Source organism: the organism of the source record quoted next, unplaced genomic scaffold (assembly GCF_019419815.1).
Source record: "Pyrus x bretschneideri cultivar Hongxiangsu unplaced genomic scaffold, Pyrus_bretschneideri_v1 Contig49, whole genome shotgun sequence".
Classification (NCBI taxonomy): Eukaryota; Viridiplantae; Streptophyta; class Magnoliopsida; order Rosales; family Rosaceae; genus Pyrus; species Pyrus x bretschneideri.
The window spans coordinates 1,005,963-1,024,889 of NW_025999786.1; the positions used below are offsets into that span (position 1 = coordinate 1,005,963).

Here is an 18,927-nt window from a genome sequence, read left to right on the forward strand (position 1 = left end):
ACACTGCCCCTTATCTTCTTGTAAACTTGTGAACTATGGTGTCATAGCGAGACATGGGCTTAAATATTCCATAACGATATATTTTACACTAAAGGAAGAAGAGAGTTCGACTAAGCTTAATTAGTATCGAATTCGTCATTCACGAGATTCGAACTTAAGGCCTCTCACTTACAAGTAAAGAATAATATTAGCATATTGTAGTAATGAGTGGCTGCTAAAATATTCCCTTGATCTAGAGTGACAAACAAATATAAAAATCATTAAGTAGATTAGATGCAAAGCCCTAATTTATAGAGGTAGCTAACCTAAAAAGATTCACAATGTATTTCGATAATCTCCTCTATCCAACATTTCTTTTGTTTTATAATTTGCTTTCAATCTCGTGACATGAAAATCACTCACCCAAGTCCAACGCATGGCCTGAAAAAGTGGCTTTGCGGGGTTAAGGTGGGGTGGAGGAGAGAATCCAATTTGGGGGTGTGGGGGGATGATCAGGGTATCATGCACGTTCTTTCCCCTTATCGATGTAGGATTCTGTCTCAACAAAAACAATTTTGGGAAAGCCAAGCCAATTTATGGGCAAGCAAGGCAACTATTCTTCAAAGTCATTTATAATTACGAGGCTTGCTTGGTGAGGTTGTGAGAGATTAGAACAACTTACATGACACAAATACACCGTTACTGGATATGTGCCAATAAAGAAAAGATACGTGCACAAAAACTTACACTTCACAAGGTGCCATCGTGAGCGTATCCGTGCCGAGTAAGTCCTAGGCAGAAACGGGTATCTTCCCAACACAATATTCCCCCGTTTGAAATTGACAGATCTAAACCTCCCCCAAATAAAAGGTCCCTTTGCCATTTTACCTTTCAAGCAAGAGGTCTCAGTGGGACTGTCCAGTCACAGATTCCACAATGCATCAGGGGTCGTGGACCAACCCTCCACATCTTACTAGTGTAAAAATAGACCCGCAAAGTTGAATTGCAGCATTCGGAGGGTGCATGCAGATTGTAATCTAAAACAAAAAATTCAAAAATAACAGGGCACATTTGCAACCATTATATTTCATAACCACAACAGACCGGATAATCGTTATACTAGAATAAAGTTATCTAACCCTAAAACTTCTCCTCTATAGTCTGTACAGAGTCGACGAAGTAGCAAAACTTTCCTTTTCAACTCACAGTGGTTGTAGTCTGGTGAATCTCATCATATACGCCACTTTCCTCATTGAATGAGTACCTATATTGGACAGAAACACGTATCAGGTTGCAAGACACATCAATGGCAATTACATGAACCAAGCTAACTAACCCATTGACCTCCTCTCACTTCTATTCCAATCATTCATAAGATTGTGCTTGGTCAAGACAAACTTTCATTAAATCAGATTAAAATCAGAGCCATCTTTTACTATTATTCCCAACATTATCACTAAATCCAGAAAGTCGCCGGTTGCTATGTCATCTCTTGTGTTGCTATAACTTGTAATTGTTAAGCCATGGTCTGACCAATACAACCAACGACATATAATGATATATTCAAATGGAATTTACATCAAATCTCAGACACTGATGGCTCGTTTGGTGTCTAAGATTGGAGTGGATTGGGCAAGTCTCAAACACTAATTGGGCGGTTTAAGAATTTAAGGGACATAAGTGAGAAACTTTTGACACTTAATGTACAGACTATCTAAAGATATGAGAACGAACCGGGACACATCCAAGTAAAAGTAGCAACCAGTACAACGAGTTATCCACCAAAAAAGAACATTGCGCAAAGAACAGAGAGCAATATAAACAAAAAAATTCTAAACACAAGGACAAATTTTATTTACCATAGCCCTGATGAAGCAGAGCAATAGAGTCCTGTAGATGGGTCATAATAATATCCCAAACTGCTGCTATAATAGTACCTAAAAATATTAAACGAACTCAGGTTATTCAAAATACCCACAGAAAAAAAAAAAAATTATTTCAAAAAGATACTGTTCATATAAGACTCCCAGTTCAGATAGCTATTTGCAGTCTTACTGATAAAAAAAAAAAAAAAACTTAACTATTTAGCATCACGGAAAACCAACTGAGCAAAGGATCACTAGTGGGACCAGTGGGCCAATTGTAATCAGAACATTATGTTTTCAATTTCATAAACACAAATAATAGCATCATTATATAAAAAGTAAAATTTGAAATTAAGAAAATAGAATAAGAACTCTTAAATACACAAGTGAACTACAAATAATATATAGTAACCAAAGGATTACTAGAACACGGACTTATGTACGCAATAGTTATGCTACTATCACTAATTAAATCATATATGGTGGAAGTCAAAGGATCCGTCTTTGTAAATTTTGCTAGACCGCACTGCAAAATTCCGTACTTGAAGTCCTCCCCATATATATTGACTTATTGTTTATTCATGTTTCCAAACTCTCCAACAAGAGAACAATTCCCTATATACAAAAGAATAAATGCCATCTAGCAAACCATTTCAATTAGTCCCAATCCATCCCTCACAGAGAGCACTTCTCCACAAGGTCTACTTAGAATAGATGACTACTGTATATCTATTATGTGACAAGTCATTATCAAGAAGTAGGGTATTACATATACACACAGAAGGCAGAACACGTAATATTTGGGAGGGGGAGAGAGAGAGAGAGAGAGAGAGAGAGAGTACCCAGAAGACTCATCAAACACATAATCATTTTGTAAAACTCCATCTGGAAAAATGTAAAATAAAATTATTAAGCAGTTGCTATGCCAATATGTCAATTTTCCAAAATCAACATTACAAAGCTTACTCTCTGAATAATTGTTTAGGTTGTTCAATGACGGTGAGCTGACGCAATAAGAATTAGGGCCAGAAATCACATTACTTCCTTCAGAAGGTTTAGCAATTGCACGTTCATCATCTTCTGCAAACATATCAAATGCATCATCACCATTACTTGAGATTTCTACAGTGGTTGCATCAGAACTGGATGTAGCCACAGAAGTTTCCGGCAGTATTGAAGAGGGTGCTCCAGGATTTGTTACATCAGAGGACTCCCACTCCATGCCGAGAACAGATCTCTCTTGATATGCACTAATAGATGTGGGTTCCCTTCTTGCCCGTGCTAAACTCTCATATCCTTCTGAAAAAGAGAGTTGGAAATTACAATTACGAATAAGCAGCATAGCTAGGCTCTAATCGATTGCTGCTTATTTTAGATTCATTCACATAATGTGTGACTGTTTCATGATTTTATCACTTTGCAGTTGCAGCATGATTTTATCACTTTGCGGTTGCAGCTGTGCAGTCAATTTTGTCCAGTGGACAACTTGGCCCTTGAGTTGTAATGTTTCTTTAATTAACAAAAGCTTAATTCTTATATAAAAAAAAATGAACAAAAAAGGAGAAGAGCAGCAGTTAAAGAATGAACCTACCCAAATGATTGTTCTAGAATGGCTATTCCTCAAGATTGTTCCTTGTGATGCGGCGACCCCCTTTCTTTTCTTTTATTATTACTTTTTAAATTTTTACATTTGTAATTTTTTTTTGGCAAATAGAACTAATGTAAAATAGAATTAAACAATGAATTCAGGGTTTACTGGTTTAAGGTCAATGAATAATCTAAAACACCAGGAAAATCCAATCCAAGGAAATATGTATGCATGACCTAGGTGACAAATCACCATAACATGGAATGTGCACTAGCATGCGCTAAAATTAGACAAAGAAGCAGACAAGGATTCATGGCTATGTTAATGCATGCAAACACCCAACCAAAGTCACAGCAGAAAGACTGCAACTACAACCTCTCCTCATAATCGAATTAAGATTGGAAAAATGGAACATGAATCCAAGATTAAAAGTTTGGATAGAACAAGAAAATTCATAACTAACTTCAGAAAAGTTAAAGGTGAACCATTTACAGACCTGCCTCACGCTCAAAAATCTCCTTCTTCTCATGATAAACATCTGCAAAACAAAACTTTAACAATAAGCACTTGCCAAAGAAGACACTGGTTCCTTACTAAAGGTTTAATGACTAAATTTGAGGAGTGAACAACCACGCATGACAGATTGTCTAATACTTATGCAATTTTTATCTAAACCCAGAAGCAAAATGAACTTAACTGGATTCAGCGTTATCCATCAGGTTCATGGCATCTTCAGTTAACTGGTCAAATACTATCTTCGTTTCAGCTGACATCTTCTCCTTCTTGTTTTTAGGTGTTCCCTTCAATCTTCTCAAAGCGTGTAGAACCTGTTGTAATGGAAATTTTTACTTTAATGATGTTTCCAGTGCTGGGGAATCAAACCAATAACTGTCATTTTAGTGCAAATGAAGTCGCCAAAACCAATGTGAATTATTTATAACAGTCTTTTATGCATTTCAAACAAGCACCCCTACATATTCACATCTCCACTTCTGCATGTGTGCCGTAAAAGTACCATTTCCTAGAACTTGATATTACCGAGTATAAGGCCCCTACATTTCAGGATCAACTTTTCACGCTTTACAATGTGTACAATATATATAACTGAGCACCAGATTAGTAAATAGTAAATAGTAAATTTAGTTCATAGCTATTTGATTTAGATTTATTAATTTGTAGCTACTGATAAAAATTATATTTTTTGTAATTAATGTTAAAATCATAGGATCAACCATATAAAATGTTCTTAGCTTTGGAGTTGGCCCAATGAACTTAGGCCTGGGCCTTCACTGAGGATACTTGTTTTCAAACTAAGCTATAGCTACTCTATCAAAAAGCCCTAAAATTGAACCTTCTCATAAAACAACTGCATTAAACCAGAACTACCCAACACAAATCCTAAATAATTCAAAAATAAACTTTGTAAATCCATCAAGTTTTCCATCATTGGTCTTCAATTTTCTACGACCAAGTATGCATCAGCTTAATGCAACGAAACGATTAGTGAACAACTAGAGCAAGTACTCAACCAAAAGAAAATTGTACTTGTCATAGTGCATCATATTTCATACACCAAATGGATGTGTTTAAACGCCAGGATATGGTGTGAAGATACGCATATGCTCAAGCTACATCAATTTAGTGATTCGGAAATTTCACCTTTGTCAGGTTAATCAATTCCAAAGCTAAATCAGAAATTAGAACAAAATAACTCATAAAATAGCACATAAATCATCAATTCTCAAATAACACAGGCAATGTTAGATTTAGTGAAACACAAACTTAAAATTTTAAATAAAAAGCTTAATTCAAAGAAGAACTAGTAAGATGAACGAGAGTTTACCGTTTCTCCTGGTTCAAGCACATCAGCAATACGTCTTTTTATCTTCCCAATGTCATCAGAAGATAAATCTTGGACATCATCATAGTCTTTTGTTACTACAATGTCTTTTCCGGCATATTTTGTAACAACTTCAACACTATCAAGCCATGCATCCTACAACATTAAGATATAGAAACTGAAAAAATAACTAAGTCTGTCCTTCAGACTAAAAGTCAGCAACCCACAGTGCAAAACCTATTTCATGTCATCGATCCAGGACAATAGCTTTTTGCCAAAAATGATAAACATGTTTACCTTGACTTCATTTTTATTGGCATATTCAACAAAATTTCCATTTGCATCAAAATAACCTTCTTCCCTCTCCTTGTTCAAGTTGAAAGGTTCTATTCGAATCCCATCCTCAACAAAGTCCTCGTAATCCTGCCAAAAGATACCCTAATCAATGGCTATCGTTTCCATTGATTCAATTAACAGAAGTATCCGGCAATCATCTCAAATAACAAAAGTGCTGCCAATTAAGAAAAGAACCATTCCAAATTACAGATGTACTCTATTAATTTAACCAAGAACATGCATGGCACTGCCTCTATTGAGAAGCAACAACATATAAAGTTTCCACAATCAGTTAAATTGCGTGATTCGCATCTTAAGCCACGACACTGAATAGTTGCTACATCAAGCAAAAATGTTAGCTGGAGTAGCCACAACACAAATGAAAATTCGAAACTCATTTGGGATGCAACCAAATGTAGTTGATACATATTAAAACTCGAAAACCCGAAGCAAAAGGTGAGTAACAAAGATATGCGAATTTGTGTAGAGTGTGGTGTGGTGTGTGTGTGTGTGTGTGTGTGTGTGTGTGTAAATATGCACAGAAAGCTGAAAGAAGGCAGCAAATATGAAAGAATCGAAAGGAGTGGACGGAAGAATGGACCTTGTAAGTAACTTCGGCAGCAGAGACATCGCTGAGAACGCCTGCAGCGTCTTCAGTGAAGAGCTCAGTTGTGATTTGGCTGCGGCGCTTGGCACGCTCTTTGGCGGCGGCCCGAGGGTCCGTCGCCGCCGCCGGAGTCGGCCCAATGGCCTCCGCGGGTATGGATTTGAGTGCCGCTTCATCTTCCGGCCTCGCCTTCTTCCCCTTGGGGAACCGAACCCTCTTTTGCCTGCACGCACATTTCCAACCTCACTCAGAAACAACAACACCCGCAACCAAATAAATAAATAATCCCTACGCCTACGCTTACGCCGGAGGTTTGCCGGAGCTGTCGTCTTCGAAGAAGGGACGTTTCAAATTCCGATTGCCTTCCATTGAAATTTGAAACCGAATCCTGCCAGGCCAATCGATCGTACGAGCCAAATTACGGGTACCTGGGTACCCAGAGAGATAGGGAGACGAGGAGTGGGGTAGGGTACTGACTCGGGTCGGGTTTTCCCTACCCGGACTCTGGGCTGGTCGACTGGATTAATACCGCTCCATTTTCAATGGGCCGAGCCTTGCAGCCCACAGATGTTCTCCTCTAAAGTCCTCTACTCTCTCTCTCGCTCTCTCTCTCTCTGAGTGAGTCGAAATGGGAGCGTTAGCTGGTTTCTCAGCCCCTCTGAGCTTTTCATTGGCTTCTCGCCGGAGTAGTAACTCATCATCTCTTCCTTTATTGCCTCTCAGTCGCAGGTACGAGCGGCCAGTTTTTCAATATTTTTTTAACGCGAGCGATATTCTATATTAATTTACGCTAATAACTAGAAGGAGGGGAGGGTTTGACCTCAGGACGCAGTTTAATCTTCAATTTTAATTTTCGTTGTTGTATAGTAATATTTGTTTATTGGTTGTTCATGTTTTGTGGTGGTGGTGCAGAAACTCAACGCCCAAGTCCACAGTCTCTGCCTTGCACAGTCCGTATGGCGATTCTTTAGCAACTGGTAAAAATTAAATTCCATAGAGTGAGAGTACCCAATGGTTCAAAATTCAGTTCAATGCTTGAGCGTAATCCGTAATTTCGGTCATTTTTTTGAATAATTTATGACTATGTTCATGTATTTGGCTATTTATTTAGAGTTTATATTCAGTTTTGCAGACTAGTTTAAATTCTAAACGTATTGCTCTGTCCAGGGTTATCTAGCAGAACTTGTGGGTCACCTCTAAAGCTTGACGGCAACGATTTTGGTGATACTAGTACAAGGTCTATAACTCTCTGCCCTTTTGCATAACTGATAGAATTTGTTTTCGATTCTATTTCAAGCATGTTTTCGGACTATATTTGTATTGTTTTTCACATGATATTGTTTTTGTGACCCGGTAATTTTATCTTGGAAAATGATTTTCACAAACCCCATTTCAGTCCGAAAATAATCCTGTCAATCTCTGTCCTACTTAAGGCTGTTGAATTCTACTCCCCTAATATGTTGCATGATGTTTTTTATTATGTTTAGATGGGATTTTAAGTCTATGAATTTTTTTAGTTATGGTGCAATAGAAGCCAAAAAAGGGAATCCACCCATACTCCCAGCTGTGATGACCCCAGGTGGACCATTAGATCTCTCGTCTGTATTATTCAGGAACCGTATAATCTTCATTGGGCAGCCAGTCACTTCAGCGGTGGCTCAACGAGTCATATCCCAGCTTGTGACTTTGGCTACTATTGATGAGAATTCAGATATACTGGTGAGCTTACACTTTCTCCACTCCTCTTCTACACCCCTCATTCAATTGATTCACCATAGCTAAAGTTTTAATATGTCAAAGTCGGTTTCTTTCAGAGATTCTGACTTTGTCCTGTATCATTTCAGGTGTATTTGAACTGCCCTGGTGGGAGTACATACTCTGTTTTGGCAATTTATGACTGCATGTCTTGGGTAATGTCATGAAGCTTCGTTATCTTTCGGGGTTTTTTTGTTCCAATTTTATCACATTTCTTTGCCTGTGGATTAAAAAAAAAACAATTTTATTGCAACAGAGACAATAAAACAACATAGGAAAAGGAGTGTTCAAGTACAATAGTAAACAAAATAACAGAAATGCAAGAGGGAATCAAACCCCTCCTAAATTGCAAAAACATCTTCCAGGACTTTCTAGGACTTATGCAATGAGCAAGTTAATAGCCACAGTTAATGGATTTTGAATATCAAGAAATTTAAAACACCCAAGTCCATATAATATAAATTCATTGTTCATGGATGTTGAATATTTCCTCACTTGGTTACAAAATGATGTTGCTGCAATCAGACTGGTTATGTTCTTCTGTATTGTATTGATAACCTAGCATATTGGGACATTTAATCTGGTATTGGATCGAGCTACCATTATATTTTCATCACATTTAATGATGATACTACCATAATATAATGGTAGTTCAGTCCAATAATTCATAATTAAAAGTTCTGAATCTTCTGTGGTTTCGAAACCATGGAGAAAATTATAACCATAGAGTGCACCAAAGAAGAAATTGTTTTATTTATGAATTAAGTTCTGTTTGCATTAAATGATTTTTTTATATTATCAGATCAAACCTAAGGTAGGAACGGTATGTTTTGGAGTAGCGGCAAGCCAAGGAGCACTTCTTCTTGCTGGGGGAGAAAAGGGAATGCGCTATGCAATGCCAAATGCACGGATCATGATACACCAACCACAGAGTGGATGTGGGGTATGAATCAACTTTTTTTTGGTATAGCTTGCCTATTTTGTTATAAGAATATGCTTATAATAGGGTAGGATGATGTGAATTAATGGGCTATATAATAAGAAGGAAAAGTGCATTGTATTTTGATGGTGTATTATCCTAGTTGACACTTAAGTCTTTCCTACCTTGTGCTGTTATCAGTTTTGGTTATGGAGAAGACCTAACTTCTTTTTGTACCATATGTTAATTAATTCTGCATTGTCATTAAGATTATAAAATTCAAAGTTTGGTAATGAATAATGATATAGAAATCTCAAAGTGCAGTTACATTAGAGGGATTTGCAAATCCCAACTTGGAAGTTGTCATTTACAAAATCCCTCATATATGCCTTTGCAATGCTCGTGTACCTTTTTTCTAATCCCTCCTATTTAACATTTTATGGTCCATTCCTTACTAACTTCTCAATCCCTTGGAACTTGGAAATTTCTGACCTAAATACAGCCTAAATGTTCTTTTCAATCCTTGCATTTGCATCGCAACACTAATTTAGCAAGGACATTCTAGTCACTTGAACTTGGTTATTCTAACCTGGCATTTTGGTATGTTGGATTCAAGGATTCTAGATTACTTGTAAACCATTTTTTTACATTTTCATCATTCCAAAATGCATGCATTTAAGAATATAGAAATTGGAATGGCTATGGTAGGTTGGATTCTAGGATTGTAGATTGCATTTCCACCGTTTCACTAATTTTTAGTATGGACATGCTAGAAAATGGAACTTGATTACATTTCTTTTCATTTTATACTGATCAGGAAAAAAAAAAAAAACCGATTATATATTTGTGTTAAATTGAAGTTCAAGTAAAATGTTTTCATATTAACAGATCCCTTAGAATCGTGTATGCAATGTGGCCTAGGTCTCCATTTTTCTTATGTTCAATTCTGATTGATATTATTGACCATGAAGCATGTTATTTCTTAGTCCTAAAACTAATGCCTTTGAAAATTCTTAAATGTTCTTTTTTATCCTTACATTTGCTTGAGATGATAAAAATTTTGGTGGCTTCAGTAGGCCCTTAGATGATGATGGAAACACTGAATTCTGTATCCTCTTATTATTGGTTCTACCAAGCGTTTGGTTACGTATGATGGTTCAGTACTAAAGGTGTGTTGTGAGTTTGACCAAATTGTACCCTCAAAACGTAGATGTATTTTTGAAAGTGTGAAGGTCTCCAACAAAAAAATAAATACAAGTGTGAAGAAGGAATACTACCGTGAGAACATAACTTCTTGTTTTAGTTTCTATATTCAATCTGTTTAAATACCTCTATATTATGTTACGTTCTTGAACCAGCAAAGGTCTCATAACTGCATGAATTTTTTGTCAATAATCTCATATCCAATTTGTGACTTAATCTAGTTTTTATAGCCGTTTTTGTTTCTTGCCCTATTTTCTTCTGTAATCATAACTGCATGAATTTTAATAGTAATATGCTAGTTCATGTATTTATGGTTGATTTTTCCATGTATTTTGAAACAAATTGAAAGTATGAGACATGAACACTGTTAGTTTCAAATTCTTAGATTATTTGTGAATTATTTTCCGTAAATTAAAATAATTTCATATATACTAATTACTACACGATCCGTTTTGTTTTAAATCCGTGGATTGATTTTTGCATTATCTTATTGTAGGGCCACGTGGAAGATGTGAGGCGGCAAGTGAATGAAGCAGTTCAAACTCGCCATGTCAGTCTCTTCTCCCTTAGTTGTATTCTTGAAAATCTTTCTGGATATATGTTAATGTTGCAGCCTAATTGATTTCAATCAAACTGAGCAGAATAATCAATTCTGTTATATAATTTTTCTAATCAAGTCAAAGTTGAAATCTTATATACATTTGCAAATTGAAGGTGTGTGCTGAGACCTGCTGCTGCACAGGGCTACTAGGGAAACTAGAATTAGATTCAACCCTATTCGGGACTGGGTTGTTGCAAATAACTTAATTGCATAAGTCGCAACTTCATTTATTGACATACCAACCTTAGGATCCAAGGAAATCTCGTTTTGTTGTGCTATTTCCTAAAATTTTAATATTTTATAGTATTACAATTGCATGCGGGTGTTGAGAGCTGTTGCTTCACAGTGCTACTTGGACAACTTAAATTTAGGTTCAGCCCTGTTCGAAGATTCACTGTGCCATTAGTTTAGTCTTCATTTATTGACAGACAAACCTTGGTCATCAAGGGCCATTAATGGTAGATAGTAAATCCGTGATCACCTTTTTGAATATGCATGGATCTATTGTCAGCAAAAGCACGTACAATAAAGAGCGTCTCTAAGAACACTTACTGCTCCAAAAACTCAAAAGCATTCTCCAAACCTTTGAGAAAATACGTACTACTCATACCCTGCATTGGCAGTATCCTCATCCACTGGACAGCTCCTTTTAATGTTTCAAAGAATATGCATCTGTGATTATTGCTTTTCGAGTTCCAGGAAATTGAGATTTAGGGTTCTATCAATACTGTGCTCAACATGTACCCATTACAGCTATTTGTTCGTTTTATTCATGAAATTTAGACTTCCGTCTGCTCCATAGTAATTCTTGTAATTTGGTCTTGTGTTGTGACTCATGATAAATTTGATGCAGAAAGTCGACAAAATGTATGTTGCATTTACCGGACAATCTCTAGAGAAAGTACAACAGTACACAGAGAGGGATCGTTTCTTATCTGTTTCAGAGGTAACGTTGCTAACTCGTCTCTCAAATTTCTTGTTCTGTGTATCGAGTGCATAATTTATGACCCGTATAGAGTTACAGAAGTACCATAAGCGTCTTTTAACCAAATTACCTTTTCAATTTCCCGCATCTAGTATACTCTTGTACTACTTACCTATATCGAGCTTCAACTATTATTAACCTCCCTTTTATTTATTGTGTTTTAATTTGCAGGCTATGGAATTTGGGCTTATCGACGGCGTGTTGGAAACCGAGTATTGATTCCAAATTTGTACCATATGTTTTGAGTTAAAATTTCAATGCTTCTTGTTAAATTGCTCATGTGAGCTGCTGCTGCTGCATTTGCAAAACGATCAGTAATCGGTTATCCAATTGATTTGGTTCCAATTCTTCTTCACTTCACTTGAGATGTTTGGAGATCACCCCTCTATTTCCTACTCCCCCCCTTGTATATATTCTGTTCACAGATAAGAGAGAATCTGTATAAAGAGACGGCAGGAATTGCGAATTGGTAAAATGTCGATTCGGTTAATAACGTTATGAATTCCTGCGAATTGGTAAAATGTCGATTCAGTTAATAACGTTAAGAAAGTTGAGGTTTTATCATAAAATCAATTGGTAATGTGGAGAGTGGCCCAAATTACTTATAGGCACATACAAGGTACATTCTTTTCCCGATAAGGGTTTATACTCTTAATATCGCAACATAATGGATGTTTCCTGCTCGCTTAAAAACTTGGCAAGTCATTCGTACAAACGCATAGAAGGTTTTTAACATGCAAATATACTGTATAAAAGGAAAAATTGAAGAAATTAAAGATATATCTTTAATATCGCAATATAATGGACGTCTCCTGCGTGCTTCAAGACTTCATTTCCTTTCGTGATAGGGGATTTATACTCTCAACCCGCTTTCTCACACGTGGCCAATTTTCAACTAAGAGTTGAACAACACAAATTGAGTGAGATGGAGCTTTACATATGAAAGTTGAGGTTCCACATACTCAAAACCAGTTGGCAATATAGTCAATAGCCAAACTCATTAAAAGCGCATACAAAATTCATTTTTTCTCGATGCGGGATTTATACTCTCAACCCAACTAATTGTGTATCATCTAAAATGCTAAGAGAACTCTGTGTGCGCACGTGTCTATATATATATATATATATATAGAGAGAGAGAGAGAGAGAGAGAGAGACCCCAACCAGGGCCAAGGCATTTTAAATTCCTTGCAATAAGTTTGAACAAAACACACAATTTCTTCTCCGTTACGAGAACAAAAATGGCTACGCTTGTAGTACCGCAACCGGTCCCTTCGGAGGCTGAAGACTGTGAGAAGCTTCATAAATCTATGCAAGGTCTCTCTCTCTCTCTCTCTCTCTCTCTCTCTCACACACACACACACATTGGCCTTTGAATGTGATCCTACAAACATGTTCTACATGGAAGGATCCAAAGCATTCCAACAAAAATTGATCGTCGACAAATACCGTGGTTAATTGTGTTGGATCTGTTTTCTGTCGATTTTCTATGTTAATTATACGTCCAAAGTTAGATTTTGTTTTGATCTATGTTATTTCTTCTTTTATTTAGATCCAAGTAATTTACTTCTCTTTTTATTTTATTTTTTTCTTCTGTTAATTATACTTCAGCGTTGATTGGGAATACGATAACTTTCAATGAATATACAAATTAACTACATAATTGAGTCTTGGCAAAGGACATTCTGTATTAAATAGGGAGCATCATCAAACTAAATTATAGATCGAGATTAGTGAACATCTAATTTAAAATTTCGATTTATATCTCTTAACTACTTATGAAAACATAGTTGAGCAAACGAGCATGAGTAGTTAGCGTTGTAATAAGTTACCAATTGTCTAGCGCTTGAGCACTCCTATATCTATATATATATATATATATATATATATATATATATATATATATACACATCTCGTCTTCAATACATTGTGGATCGATATGCTCGTCAATAAAACTGGCAAAAAGTGCAGTACATTATTAATTTTAAAAGAAATACTTTCTGATATATATCCATGCTGGTGCAGGATGGGGAACAGATGAGAATACTATTATAAACATATTGACTCATAGGAATGGTAAGCAACGTTGTTTGATTCAACAAACTTATGCTGAGAAATATGGAGTGGAGTTATCCAAAGCTCTAGAAGACGAACTTTCTGGGGACTTTCTGGTGATGACTTGCTAGCCCTCTATGCTTTCTCTCGTTCAATTAATGGGCTTAATCAGTCATTAACTTTCTAATCAAGTAGTTGTGTGGCTATATATGCAGAGGGCAATGCTTCTGTGGACACCGCATCCTGCTGAACGTGATGCATGGCTAGCTAATGAAGCGCTAATCTTGAAGGATAACTCCGGCCATCGTCATTATGTAATAATGGAAATCGCTTGTACAAGAACATCCCGAGGTCTTTTCGAGGTGAGAGAAGATTACCATGCCCGCTACAAGAGATCTCTCGAAGGAGATGTTGCTTTTCACACAACTGGAGACTTCCGCAAGGTAATTGTGTGCTTACATGTAAAAGGTAACACCAACCTACGATTGCTAGCAGTTTGACAACATAAGACGATAATTCTACACATTATACTGCGCGTTATTGCAGAATTATACTAATTTTTACTGTTTTTCCCTGGTGGGCAGCTGTTGGTACCTCTTGTGAGTGCTTACAGGTACGAGGGAGCTGAGGTAGATATGACATTGGTAAACCCAGAGGCTACCATACTTCATGAGAAAATCTCTGAGAAGGCTTATAATCATGAGGAGATCATCAGAATTCTAACTACAAGGAGCAAGGCACAACTGAATGCAACACTCCAACACTATAACGACCAATTTGGCCATCCTATTAACAAGGTACATACGTGTGGGTACATATATTGATGGCGGATCTATGACACCGCAAATTTAAAACCGGTTTTGACACAACTATTCAATGAATGAGTGAGAATAAAAAGCTATAACTTTTTCGAACTGAAATAGTTAGATGATAATTTATAATTCACTTTATCGTTCTACTTTAGTTTTTCACATTCTCCTTAATTAGCAAGATTTTTCATATGTATTACCCTAGCTATTTCTATAAGCACTATATTTTTCCTTTCTACTACACCATTTTTCTGTGTTTGAATCGTGATGGGAGCAAAGAACTCATGTTAGACTCCATGATTCTCAGAAAAGTCTTAAAATTCTGAGTTTTCGAACTCAGGTCAATGATCAGATCAAATTCTACCAAGACTGTTATGACTAGATACTTGTTCATTGATCAATCTTGTGCAAATAACTTTAAACTGATCAAATGTATCATTCTTTTCCCTAAGAAAAACTACCCATGTAACCCAGAGAAGTCATTTACCGTGACGCAAACATACTTCTCTACTTCGTTATAGGTTATTGTTATATGAATTTGGTTAGGCATTTGTATGATAATCATTGTGTGGGATACTTGGGACCTGGCGAATAGACGGTTTCGATCTTCAGACTTTGCAATCCCTGATATAATTGAGTATATGCTTAATCAATTAATTGCATGCATGTTTGGTTATTACTAGCAGTATTTGACTGTTAATTAGTCATTGGATTAAAATTAGAGGATCGATTAGATATTAATATGGGCTAGCTGCATATATACGCATCCATGCAGGACCTGAAGAAAAACCCAAAGGATGAATACCTTAGGTTATTACGAGCCAGCATAAAATGCTTGACGTGTTCTGAAAAGTACTTTGAGAAGGCTCTGCGACTGTCAATGAAAGGCCTTGGAACCACGGAGGAGATTCTGACGAGAGTTATAGTGACTCGAGCAGAGGTCGACATGAAGAAGATAATGGAACAGTACCAGCTCAAGAATGGTGTCTCTTTGGCTCAGGATATTAAGGGTGATACTTCTGGTGACTATTTGGCCACCTTGCTTTCCTTGATTGATCATCATGCATGATACAGATGCCAACCATTGACCGCTTAACTTGCATGCATACTTGAATTCTGCTTGTCGTGATCATATTGCAATATATATATATATATATATATATATATATATATATATATATATCAATGCAGTTTACCTAGTATTGATTAAAAAATAAATTATAATTATTATTTATTAATAAATGGTGTAATAATTTTGCAGAGTAGTAGTAGTCTGTGTTCGTACATGCACATGAATCAGTTTTCAAAACGCAAACATTGTTACTTTTCTATTAATATTCTTCTTCTTTCTATTCTGAATGAAGCTAATAATAATTGTGGAAACCGATTTCCATCATCCAAGGTGAAAAACAAATTTTTTACGAACTTAAACATGCAAACAACCTTCCTTCGAGATCTTTAATGTTAGGGTTGATGTACTTGTTTTTAAAATAAATAATTATACCTCTAGGAGCACTACCTTGATTTTCATCACTTTTGTTCACCCTGAGTGAGGGTCTTCTTCCTTTGTTTGTATGCTCCATCACCACCTTTGTAGATTTTCAATTGCACCAAACCCGTCGATGGATTCGGTTGCCTGCGTACTTCGTTTTCAACGTGGATCAAACGCCATAGTTCACCTCTAGAACTAAGGTGAGGGTGGAGAATGAGTAAGAGTGTAAGCTAGGACACACTCAAGGGAAGGGAACAGCTATAATGTTGGTGATGGTGTTTGTGTTTTCTTCTAATTTTCTCTCTACTTGGGTCCTAGAGAGAAAACTCGCTCTCTTTTCTTTCTCACTTAGTCCATAAGGTCTAAGAGAAGAGTGCTTCATAGATCCAGTGATTGTGTCGTTTTGGTGATATATCCGATATTTTAACAGATTGTGTCGTGTCAAAGTTGCTAAAATGAACAGGTAATATCATCTGACCTGAACTCGACCTATTAAACTTAACGGGTAATATGACCTTACTCATTACCTGTTAAAGAAAATAAATTTTACTTCAGTAATCAAATGAAAACTTCATACTAAATTATTATCTACGTACCCCACATATTGTCACATAAATATACTTCAAAACATGAAAACACATTTGTATTTCAAGTACATACCCCAAAATAAGAGCCTCATGAAAAAATATTAGTACACTAGCTACTACAAAATATTAAATGTACAAGGATATGCAAATTTCAAATAAGGGGAGTTTTTTTAGAGTATTCATCAAATATAGCCAAAAATTAACTTTTAATTTCAAAAATGTCACTTTTTATAAAAACTTTCAAATATATCCAAAATTTCACTTAAATAGACATAAATACCCTCAAATTGAACAATTAAATAAATTAAAGACTTTTTAACTACTATCGCCTCAAGCTCCGATCCAACTGCACCTTCGCTTCTACACTCCACCACCACAATCCTATCCCCTTCGACCCCCTCATCACCAACATTGAACGCCGTCGCGGTTACCGCAAGTGGGAGCAGCAGAATTCCAATCATGCATTCAATGCCTTTTTTCTTACTAATATCATTTTTAGTTTTAATATATAAAAATAGTTTTTAAAGTTAATCCACATGTCGTTATATGATTGTATTTGTGAGACCCACGTGACGCCACATCATCACACTAACAGAGCAATTGACAGATTTTTCACAAAATAACTAAAATGGTCATGATGGACAAATTCAAAGAAAGAATAAAATAATTCACGATAGACAAATTCAATAACACTATTATTGATTATCATTAATTGTTAATGACCTGATTAAGGAGTTATTTCAATGTCACAAATCATTTTGGCTAAAAACCTTTAATTTATTTGATTGTTAAATTTGAGGGTATTTGTGTTTATTTAGGTGAAATTTTGGATATATTTGAAATTTTTTATAAAAAAATGATATTTTTAAAATTAAAGGTTAATTTTTTACTATATTTGAGATGGCAATGGGAAAGAGAGAGTGAGCGTCGAGAGTCGAGACAGAGAGAATACAAACAGAGTCGGTACTGGGAGTCTGGACTCTGGCTGAGAGAGTTATGATACAGAGTGAGAGGTATCAAAAAATCCAACGGTAAGGATTTAATCTCACTTATATGAGATTCATTCTATAGAAAAATAATAAAAATGGTTTGAAAACTTTGAGTTTTAATGATAAAGATAAAATAAAGGGTAAAGTGAATAGTACCAGGATTGACTTTTTAATGTAAAAATGTGGTTTTTCGTTAAAGTTCTCTTAATTTTATGGCAATTGTAGTAAAGGTCTTTTAGCAGTTGAAAATTACCAAATTAACCTTTTTCTTCACGACTTGAAATGGGTTACCCACGGGTAGCCTTGTTCAAAACCCGCTATTTACGGGTGACCCGATTAGTTTACATGTTAATCCAAAATCAATTGTTTTTGTATCATTTCGCGTCGGGTTAATGACTCATCAAAAGGTTTCCTAGTATCTCAGCCTCTCTTTTAAGATGATTGGAAGACATCTTTTAATGTGAGTCTTGCCAGCGAAGAAAAATTACAACTTCCACAAGAAAGTTGAAACTCTTCTAAGCTTCCCCCATCCATGTGGTCTTCTTATGGATAGAGTGTTGAGTTTTCACCCATGCGTTCCAGATTTGAAATTACAACTTCTTATGGATAGGGTGGACTGACATGATGAAACCAATAGTTGGTCATTTTTGTAAATTTGTTTGACTTTGGTAGCATTCAACTATTTCTTAATACAGTTTGACCTAAACAACTAAGAAACAGTTATCAGTGCCACCAAAGTTCAACTTATTTATAAAAATGTCATCGCCTTTTTTTTATTTTTTTTGTTCTTACTATTAATAAAAGTTGTTTTTGGCTTAAAATAAAGTTTGAGGGTCTATTCATTAGTTTTCGGATTTAACTTGGCTCCTCATGAGGAGTTCCCTCTCAATTAACTATGTGACTGATTTAAATAACTTCATGCTTATGATCAAAACCGTTTATAATATAATTCACTTTGTAAAAATCATCTCTAGAAAAAATCAATAAAATATGAGATCGTTTAGTCATCAAACTGCATAAAACAAATGAACAGATTCAATAAAAGAATTACGAACCGTCAATCTATATGTTACAATTGATTGACTAAACAACCTTAATTTGTATTGATTTCTTTGTCGAGATGGTATTTACGAAATAATAAATAATATAAACGATTCTAATTATAAACACAAAATTTTGAGAATCTGCCATTGAAATGAATAAAGGAGGTGGCACTCCTCATTTTGAGGAGCCAAGCCTATCTCTTGCTTTTCTATAAATTCTAGGCATATTTATTGGTTTGGCCTGAAACTAGATTTGTCTCCATTGCCTCATGAA

General features: G+C 35.8%; 3 protein-coding genes across 4 annotated transcripts; 2 read left to right on the forward strand and 1 right to left on the reverse strand.

The window, feature by feature from the left end:
- Positions 1 to 1,029: 1,029 nt before the first annotated feature.
- LOC125470164 (angiogenic factor with G patch and FHA domains 1) lies at positions 1,030 to 6,724 on the reverse strand. The gene is made up of 10 exons (XM_048568760.1): positions 6,520 to 6,724; positions 6,210 to 6,438; positions 5,570 to 5,695; positions 5,276 to 5,428; positions 4,130 to 4,259; positions 3,929 to 3,970; positions 2,811 to 3,143; positions 2,687 to 2,729; positions 1,839 to 1,916; positions 1,030 to 1,243 (listed from the first exon to the last, which is right to left on the reverse strand). Exons 1-10 carry the CDS (start codon positions 6,582 to 6,584, stop codon positions 1,177 to 1,179), a joined length of 1,266 nt encoding a protein of 421 aa, XP_048424717.1. The 5' UTR covers positions 6,585 to 6,724; the 3' UTR covers positions 1,030 to 1,176.
- Positions 6,725 to 6,778: 54 nt separating this feature from the next.
- Positions 6,779 to 12,038, forward strand: LOC125470165 (ATP-dependent Clp protease proteolytic subunit 6, chloroplastic-like). Of its 2 annotated transcripts, none has more exons than XM_048568761.1 (9): positions 6,779 to 6,944; positions 7,128 to 7,192; positions 7,383 to 7,452; positions 7,703 to 7,934; positions 8,060 to 8,125; positions 8,773 to 8,913; positions 10,589 to 10,642; positions 11,547 to 11,639; positions 11,850 to 12,038. In XM_048568761.1, exons 1-9 carry the CDS (start codon positions 6,844 to 6,846, stop codon positions 11,895 to 11,897), a joined length of 870 nt encoding a protein of 289 aa, XP_048424718.1. In that variant the 5' UTR covers positions 6,779 to 6,843; the 3' UTR covers positions 11,898 to 12,038. The 2 variants fall into 2 exon arrangements, with proteins under 2 accessions (XP_048424718.1, XP_048424719.1); XM_048568762.1 differs by having other exon boundaries at positions 7,733 to 7,934.
- Positions 12,039 to 12,871: 833 nt separating this feature from the next.
- Positions 12,872 to 15,662, forward strand: LOC125470130 (annexin Gh1-like). Its single transcript, XM_048568642.1, has 5 exons — positions 12,872 to 12,995; positions 13,704 to 13,849; positions 13,949 to 14,176; positions 14,318 to 14,530; positions 15,318 to 15,662. Exons 1-5 carry the CDS (start codon positions 12,920 to 12,922, stop codon positions 15,609 to 15,611), a joined length of 957 nt encoding a protein of 318 aa, XP_048424599.1. The 5' UTR covers positions 12,872 to 12,919; the 3' UTR covers positions 15,612 to 15,662.
- The last annotated feature ends 3,265 nt before the right edge of the window (positions 15,663 to 18,927 follow it).